The sequence below is a fragment of the Anser brachyrhynchus genome (assembly GCF_964034855.1).
Source record: "Anser brachyrhynchus genome assembly, chromosome: 5".
In the NCBI taxonomy this organism is placed as follows: domain Eukaryota; kingdom Metazoa; phylum Chordata; class Aves; order Anseriformes; family Anatidae; genus Anser; species Anser brachyrhynchus.
In genome coordinates this window covers 63,845,444-63,854,765 of record NC_137699.1, presented here as the reverse complement: position 1 = coordinate 63,854,765, position 9,322 = coordinate 63,845,444, and the positions used below count along the sequence as shown (strand labels likewise).

At 43.3% G+C, this 9,322-nt stretch overlaps 1 protein-coding gene across 1 annotated transcript in view; it reads left to right on the top strand.

Annotated features, from left to right (window-relative positions):
• The first annotated feature begins 1,337 nt into the window (after positions 1 to 1,337).
• KLHDC1 (kelch domain containing 1) overlaps positions 1,338 to 9,322 on the top strand; it is a 28,959-nt gene continuing 20,974 nt past the window's right edge. The window contains exons 1-4 of the mRNA XM_080592714.1: positions 1,338 to 1,698; positions 4,582 to 4,652; positions 7,162 to 7,279; positions 8,139 to 8,257. Coding sequence (XP_080448840.1) covers positions 1,597 to 1,698; positions 4,582 to 4,652; positions 7,162 to 7,279; positions 8,139 to 8,257 — 410 coding nt within the window. The 5' untranslated portion in view covers positions 1,338 to 1,596. The remainder of the gene's footprint in view (positions 1,699 to 4,581; positions 4,653 to 7,161; positions 7,280 to 8,138; positions 8,258 to 9,322) is intronic.

The window sequence follows — 9,322 nt, the reverse complement described above, 5'->3', positions numbered from 1 at the left end:
CCATCTGTCTTGTGCTCTGGAAGCCATGCCCAGCTCTTCATCCCCACTGCTTTTTATGTCCTTTATCTGCGATGACTTTCTTGGACATCAGCACTACAGTGTCAGCGCGCGTGGCTTGGGAGCAGAGAGCTGGCTGAGACAGGGTAATGGTTTAAGATCAGACAGCACATCCACCTCGTGCCAAAGGTGAATTGATGGAATTGTTTTGTTACACCAAGCACGGTAGATAGCTCATCGTTCATGTCTGTCGCTGCTCCGCTGGCAAAAGCCACGGGCTGCTGACTTCGCACTGCTCCCAGGTTTCTGAGAGATCACGTTGTAGCTCTACTTGACCTATAGATTATATAGATACAGTTTGGAAAAAAAGAAAAATCTTAACTCTTTCAAATGTTTATTCCTATGTTTTAAACATCATCCTAATGTGTCATAATTACATTTCATTTTGATGTTAGCAGTCACTGACAGGAATAGTTAACATTTTCCCTTCTAGATCAGAGGGAACGTATGTCTCACTTTCATGTCCTTTTACAGACGTTAGAAGTGCTCAGTTCTCAGAAGCTCTGTTCTTCCTGAAGAGCTGTACCTGCTTCATTTTGAATTCCACTTGTTCCAAATTGATCCATACTTCAGTTGGAACTCACTGGGTTGTCGGTCTAACAGTGTAAGAGCTAGAATAGGAGCGTAAGAGGCTATTGCCTTTCCCAGTCTGCTGTTTAAGGCTAGGTGAATATATAGGAAAAATTATATATTGGTGGGGACAGCAGGGAGTGGAGAGCCCTTAAATAAAGACAAATGTGTGGTTTGACATGAGAGATGAGCTGCTGGGATCTCAACGTCACCTTTATTCTGTCAGTTACCCACAGCTCAGCACCAGCCCCAAAACACAAGCCCTGAGTGCCGGCTCTGGGATTTGCCACACCGTTTGTAGCCCCACTTTATCTGCTCCCAGGCTGCAGGTCAGAAGACGGCATTCACAGGATAATTCTCTCTTGAGGTCAAGAGTTCGAACTCCTACACAATTGTTTTAATTATCAGCCACTGTTTCATAGGTGCAGTTTCTGCCAGGAGCACGACACATCTTCTAACCAGCAGACAGTGCTGCGGTTGTCCTAAACCACCTGCCATGTGGAGCTCTGTTTGCCGACCCCCCTCTGCCTTCTGCTCTTGCCCTGGGTCTGCGTTCAGGTGTCCTCTATTTTCAGTGCTTTTCCCCTTCTCTCGTAGCCCTTATCGATAGGCTCCTACACGGTTTACCAGGCCTCCAACCTCACGCTTATAATTCAGCGTGCCTCACTGGACGGACACCACACGTTCTGCCCCACAGCAGCCTCTTCTGAGCCTCATTACCCCCCCCCAGACCCCTCCCAGCACCGACCAACCCCTCAGGACACCCCTAGGCACCCACCCCCCCCCGGGGCAGGGGGCGGCGGCGCGGGCAGCCCGGTGCCGCCCCACACTTTGGACCCTCCTCGCTTCCCGTCCGCCTGCGGGCAGCGAGCGGCGGCGAGCCGCAGCCTCTCCCGGAGGAGGCGGTGTGGGGCGGCGAGCGGCGAGGCAGGCAGGCGGCTCCCTCCTCCTCCTCCTCCTCCCCCTAAGATGGCGGCAGACCCCGCGGAGCGCTTCTGCGTGGCCGAGGAGCGGAGCGGCCACTGCGCCGTGGTGGACGGGAACTTTCTCTACGTTTGGGGGGGATACGTGGTAAGGCGGCCGAGGGCGAGCGGGGAAGGGCGGAGGGAAGGTGCAGGCGGCAGCGAGGGGACGCCAGAAGCGGGGCGGGAGGCAGCGAGCCCCCACACGGGGGCTGAGGGGGGTGTCGAGCCGGGCCCCCCCCCCCGCCATGCCCGGCCCGGCCCTACCCTGCCGCCCCCCCGCAGCCCCCCCCCCGGCAGCGCTGTTTACCTCAGCGCGGCCGCTGATTGGCCGGCGGCGTGGCGCGCGCGCCGCGGGGGCGGGCGTTTCAAACGGCGGGGGCCGCGGCCCCAACGTCCGCGCTGAGGGGATGGCGGCGGGGCGGGGGCGCTCCTGCCCTCACCGCTCCGTCCCCTCACGGAGCGCTCCTGGAGCTGCCCCCCCCTCTGCCCTGCCCCGTGGCCGTGGGCTCAGGCAGCGGTCCGGGCCGAATGCTTTTTAGGGTGACAGCTGTAATTGGTGGCTGTGTCTCACCCTGACGTAATTCGTGCTCTCGAGTCCCTGCGTTTTTGGTGTGTTAGTAGGTGTCTGACGGAAAGGTGTCTGGTGTCTGTCATCAAATGATCCCTACCAGTAAATTCTTCTCTTAGTTCTCAATTAATTCAGTCTTAAACTACAAATGGTACTACACTATGCACAGCCAGTTCATTTAATCCACAGTGTCTGCACGTTGGCCATAAAATGTGAAAGTCATTATGCTTAGTCTTACTCTAGTTTAAATCATGTTTCTATTACGTTTTCAGTTTTTATCTCCATTTTTTTTTCAGTATTTATTTTTTTGTGGGTTAAAGTAAGCTTTTAAGATGTGCAAAACGTCTCCTGTTATCAAGCAGAGTTCCAGCTGGAATATCCTGGGTTTGAACTTTAAAAGAGATGGTGTGTCCTGAGCGTATGCAATAGCAGAGGGAAGGAGGCTCTTAGGGCTCTCAGGTACCGCTGCCCGATTGCCTCTTGTCTCTCCTGAAGTGCATTGCGGTTTGGTTTCTGGAAATTAGAATGTTCTTTTTTGGAACTAAGATGTTGGGCTTAAAAGATGGGGCAGAGCCAAGCAGCTTGTGCGAGTTGAAGAGTTCCTTTAGTCCCAAGCTGGATTCGTTTGACCTGAAAGGAGCTGTGCTGCTGGTGACTGCTGCAAGGCTGAAAATACAGACAAACCCCGTGTGCTGAAATAGGAGCCCTGAGCCGTGCTAGGAAGCCAGGCAGCAGCTTTGACTGCCAGGTTGTACTGGGTCTGGCTGGGGTGTTAACTTACCCTGGCACAGCCCTTCTTGCCCAATACCAAACTGAAATTGAGGAACCTGTAAAGTATCCTGTAAGCCACTTCTACAGCTTTCCTTCCCTTTGGGGTCTTTGCTAGGTGGTGTTTCCTGTGACTGCGAGGCATGTAAAGATTTGAATACCTGTCTTACGGTGTCAGGAAGTTAAGCACCTCCAGAATAAGCATAAATAAATAAATGTGAATGACCTGTAATGCACAGAAAGATCTAAAGTTCTTTTCTGGCCTTAAATTCAATAATAGTCTATAGCTATGCAAAGCCTAAACCACTGGAAATACTCAGTAGTTCTGTGCCATAGCCTTTAGAAACTAAAATTGGGTTGACTACTGTAGTATTTTCAAAGGCTTTCTAATGAAGGATTATAGGTTCCTGGCATGGTGTGTTCAGTTTTGCAGATAAAACTACTAAACACATACACAAAGTGTATTTACCTGTGTACTGTGAAAATCAGTAAGTTAATGTTTAAGCAGCACTTTACAAAGCCAAATCACTTTACGTTTTTACATGTCATAATGCTGAATGGTGGACTCCCACCCAGCTAACTGATTCTTGGTATCAGTGTTTTTACTCCAGGCTGGTTCTCTAGCAAGTACTTGGCTTCTTACCACTGTTGGTTTTAGATTAAGTTTAGTGGACTTTTGCACTTTCTGAAGCCTGCAAGCTGCATGTAATGGTAGCACCTACCTTATGAAAGGTACCTGGTAAGATAAACTAGAGCAAATGAATTGCTTGCTTGCCTAATTGGCACCTCTCAAATTGAGAAGGCGGTAATAAAGGCAAGTAATCAATATCAGTAATAAATAATTAAACTTCAGTTTTGTATATAACTGCTTTTCCTCACATTGATTTCACTTTTATCTCTGCTTTTCCTTTCTTTACCTAGTTACCATCTCTGGCTGCTTATTCCCTTACAGCATTTCCTTTCTTTCTAAGGCTAAGACAATAACAGCACAGTTGTCACCCTGCTGGAGTTCTGCAATTGCATTCCTTCAGACTTCTTTTTCCTTTTTGTTTTTCTTCCTCATCGTTATTTCCCATATTATTTTTTATTTTTTATATAGCCTCTTTCATAGCTCTGTTTTTCACAGAGGAATTAGGCTCCTCCTGATGTCCCTAACCACCTGCACGAGGGTGCCGAGAGGACGGAGCCAGGCCCAGAGGCCCCTCCCAGTTTAAAGTATCTCCCAAACCAAAAGATAATGCTTTCAGAATATCGAAATGCTTATCTCCCTACCTCTAATTTACTAATACACCAAATTTAATTTCCTTTTAAGGCACAGTGATTATAAAAAATAGTGATTAAATCTACTATTAACAATCAGCAAAGCACAATGACATGAGGAAACACCTGGCACAGCATTTTGAATAGCTTCAAAAAATAAAAACATATATTTTGAACTTCAAGTATAAAATGTAAAATATTAAAATTACTGAGCTGCCTGCTCATAAAGGTAATGATCAGAGCAAGAGTGTGGAGTATGACTTATGCTCTGGTAAGATTATCTCCTTAAGAGTATTCAGAGTTGCTAAGTAACATGATTTGGTATTCATTTAAAAATGTATGGTGTATAATGCATAATTGATTTAACATTTGCAATTTTTTTTTCCATTTTAGTCGATTGAAGAAAATGAAGTGTATTTGCCTAATGATGAGCTCTGGATCTATGAAATGGATAGTGGGTTATGGTAAGTTAAATTATTTATATTCGATTGATAAATAAAGCTGATATTTGCAGAGGTTACAATTAGCTGCTGTGTAAAGATTTCCTTCGGTTCCATGAGCTATTGGTCATGTTCCTTGGCATTTACGTAGCAAATGTTTAATATGAAGACTGAAAAACAAGCATACGTACTTGGAAATTGCTCTAGGAAACGTTAAGTTCGTAAGTATAATTGTGTTTTTTTTCCTGACAGATGTTTGAAATGGCCATCTCAGGGCTCTGTTGTTAGAATAAGTGCGTTTTACTTGTGCTTAGTTCTCCGTATATTAAATACTCCTTTTAACATTAAACAGTGGGTATTTGGGTTGTTGATCTATTTACAATTATATATATTTGTGCTATTATTTAATTGCGTATTTGTAAAAGTAATTCATAACTATACAAATCTTGCACATTGCTAGCAATTTAATCTTTGTTTTATATTTACTGTGTTTACACGTTGTATGGGGGGAGAGATTAACAATGCTTCTGTTTTAAGTTTTCCTGTAGTTTCTATTACAGTAATTGTCTTCAGCCTAGTAAAGTAGTATTCGTTTGGATTCATATGTGTTTTCTGCCAGCTGTCTTTCTAATCTCCCAACTGTTCATGTGTTCCTTGCATATCCATAGTTAAGAGATTTCTTTCGTACCCATATTAAAAGCAACATTTCGAAATTGAGGAAAAAGGGGAGGAGGACTAGATCAGGAAGGTGTCTCATATTATGTATGAAATTCCTTATCTGTTTTGAAAACATTTTGCCTACAGTTAGCTGTGCGGTTCTAGCAAGACTTCCATTAGTGTTTTGTTGTTTTTGGTGGTTTGGGTTTTTAAGATTGTAACCTCACTGAGACTGTCTTCTGATGTCCCTTTCTTTTGGTGAAAGGGTTGGCTAAAGCAACCTCATACCCTTTCTTGTTCTTAACCCCCTGATGTCCCTGTATCGGTTGTACTGGTACAGCTGTCTATATGGTCACGTAGGAAATTGGATCAGGAAAGTGATCTGAGTTAAATATAACCTTTCTTTTTTCAGAGCTATTTTTAACATGGATCAGTTCTTGAACTCATTCACTTACAGCACAAACAGTTGTAAGCATACAGCAGAACACACAGTCTGACGCAGGAATGAGCAGGAGCAGAGAAGGGGAAGGTGGTTTTGCCTGTGGCAGTGCTGATGCCAGAACAAAGGTATTTGGAAGCAGAGCCGTGACCTGCTGTTTGTTAGCACAGTAAGGACAGGTTACACATGCATCATTCGCATCTGGTGATTAAGGACACAAAAAGCTTTTCCTTTTAAAGGCTGCTTCCAGTTCTTTTAGGTTGGGATAAGGTCAAGCGTCAGAACTGAAAGCTGTAACAATCCTTCTACATGGTCACCAGTGCCAGAAGCTGAAGGCATCGGGTCTAAGTGCAGGTGCATCGATGAAGGGGATGAATGGAAGTGACTGCTTCAGGAAGTCTGGTGACATTACACCTAGCAGAGAGAAGAAAATCTGGAGCTAGGCTTTGAAGGTGGGAGACTGGGCTAGAGACCCGGGTGGAGAGCTGAAAAGAAGTAATGGGAGTGACATGGGAAGGAAACTTTGACCAGAAACTGTGGGGTGAAAGCAGCTGAGACTTCGGCAGCAAAGCTGGAGAACAGAGTTGGAGTGTCAGCACTGGGAGGCTGGGATCTGGCTGGTATATCTCCAGAAAACGAAGGTGTGGAGACAAGGTGTAAATGCTAAGCAAATCACGTGTCCCCTGTCTGTGTATCTGAGAGAGGGAGGTGTAGGTCCCCGTCTTCTGCAGAAATGTGAGCTTCTAGCAAAGCAGTTCTCAACGTGGAGTAATGATGCTAAGCACAGGCGTGGCCTGGTGCTCAGCCTTGGGAGTTTGGCAGAAAGTGACGTCGGTCAGCCACTTGCATGGCGCTTCCGACCGCGTGGCATTAGGATTTGCACCGTGGAAATCACTGCCTTGTACGTGCGGCTAGCAAGGAGAAGGTCGGGACTGCTGATGGTGGCTGAAGAACGGAGCGCTCATTGCTGTAGCTGGCATTATTGGAGCTTTTTTATGGTGCTAAATGCAGTGCAAAAGGCAGTTTTAGAAGTGACGTGTGACGTAGTACCAACATCAGTGAGTACTTCTGACCTTTATTTCTACTTGGGTTATTTCTAACTTAACAGCATTACTATATTCTCATTTCAGGAGTTTTTGGAGTTATTGTTAATAGTATTTCCAGTTTTTGAGTAACTAGACTTTTAGCCCTAATAAAGCTTTTTAACGTGAGATACTTCATAAATGTATGCGCAGTGTTCAAGCGAAAGTACTCTTCTACCACAGGAGCCTGACTTAATAAATCAGCTATAGTTTCTTCTTCTAGTTATGGCCAAAATATCGCAACTGTATTTTTAGCTTTAAGTGCAAAACTTATTTATACCTCTATTTTGGGTTTATTAATTTTAGCGTGGTTGGAAACAGCATTATAACACTTAACGTATGTGCTAAATTGCAGGACAATGCACCTGATGGAAGGAGAGCTACCTACCTCCATGTCAGGAAGCTGTGGAGCAAGCATTAACGGGAAGCTGTACATTTTTGGTGGATTTGATGATAAAGGATACAGTAATCGGGTATTGTATTCTTTTGTTTTCTTTCACAACATGTTGTATTTGAATGAATAGTAATGCTGACCCTATTTTCAGAAATAAGGAGAAATTTAAGGAAAATCTCTTAGTTTTGTAGACAAAGCGTACTTTAAACTGACCAAAAAAAGTTCAATTTCTGTTTTAATGTTCAACTCCATGTATTTTTCTGGGAATTTTTGTTGTGTCGTAGCTTCAGAACTAGGCTCAGTATGTGAAACTTTTTATTTCTAAGAATTGCCAGTGTTTTCCTAATGACTTCTAAAAAAAATTTATCAGCCATAATTGAAATTGATCTCATATATCCCTTTGGTGATTACCTTTCTTAGATGGTCAAGCAGTAATTAAAGTTAAAATATAGCTACCGGATTTCATGGTAACCAAAGACTGAAGTAGCGAAGTCGTAAGTACGCTATCGTCTAGTGTCAGCGATGTCAGGCTTCAGACGAGAAAATAACTGAACTGGAGCTTGCCGTCACATCTGTTCAGCACTCCATTCACAAACACTGCTGATTTCTGCGTAGGCGTTCTGTTCAGGTTAGGCAGAGCTACTGGTAGTTGGGAGAAGTGAAGGAGCAGGGTATTACTACACAGGTCTGACAGAGGGAAGGCAAGGAAACTGCCTGCTGATTCTCACGTTTTAACTCTGTTTTGGTGGTGAATCGGACTCTTCCCATATGCTGCTATGTATCGTAAATTTCACTGACAGTTCCTTTTTTTTTTAAAAGGAAGTAAGTAGCATATTCTGGGGGAGGTGGGTGGTTCTTTTTGTTGCTGAATTGTGCCAGATTCTTCAATACCATTTATATTGAGAACGCTGTTGTTTTTTTTTTTTTTTTCTTTTAAGCTGTATTATGTTAATTTGCGAACAAGAAATGGAACCTATAGGTGGAAAAAAATCACAAATTTTAAAGGCCAACCTCCTACACCACGTGACAAGCTTTCCTGCTGGGTGTATAAGGACAGGTAACACATTAGGAATATTTAATATGTGTTGATTGCAGAGAGGCAGTACTATAAAGTGAGGAGTACACAGGTTTGTGATTCATGAAACTTTAATTTTTAGCTCGACTTGCTATGGGATTTTGTGCAACTTTCTTAACTTTGTACCAGAGTTTTTTCACATGTAAGCTGAATTAATGGTAAGTATAAGGCTGTTTTGGGAGAGAGTTAGGAAATTCAAAGCATTCCAGAAACTTCTACTGAGACTTGAGGTAAAACTTGTTATGCACATATTATCCGTTCTTAATTTTAACGCACAACAAAAAAATCAGTATGGAAATGACATTGAATTTCTGTTGCGTTGTGTAACCATTAATTATTTCAGGCAATAAAATATATTTAGTATATTTTTAGTATATTTTATTTTTTTATATTATATATTTTTAGTATATTTTATTTTTCTAGTATATTTTTCAAAGCATACAAATACTAACAATTACATGGACATTTCAGTGAGCATTTTTACATTATAAGAGCCAAGTCAGGTTAGGTAAGTGCTGTAAAAGTTAGTGAAGATATTTAGAAAAAAAGCTTAATCAGTGTACCAAGATCACGTATTTTAGGTGGCAGAGTGTAACCAGCACAACCTTTTCATTTAACAAGAGTATTTGGAGACAAATATGCACCTTTGCAGAAGTATACCTTAAAAATTCACAAGGTGTGAGTTTGCAGATCAGGATGTCTTGGTGTATTGCACGATGCTTTCAGTAACTCTGTTTCCCCAGGAATGTGTCTGGAATGACCTGCACCATGCCATCATTTCCTAAATTGCCTTCTCCCGAGATCACTAGCAGCTATACCAAATATCCTCAAATGTTGAAGTTAAACAAAACTTTAGGAACCGTTACTTACGGATGGCCATTTCATGGGTGGAATATTAGGCTGGGAGGTGTGTAACGATACTTGCAATGCAATGTGTTCAGTAGCACTTAGTTGAAAGAATCTCTTTATAAGCTTACAGAAAGCAAGAGAGAAAGATCTTGTGAGTCATAGCCAGTGAGCTGACCCTTGGGAACATTCGTTGAAGAA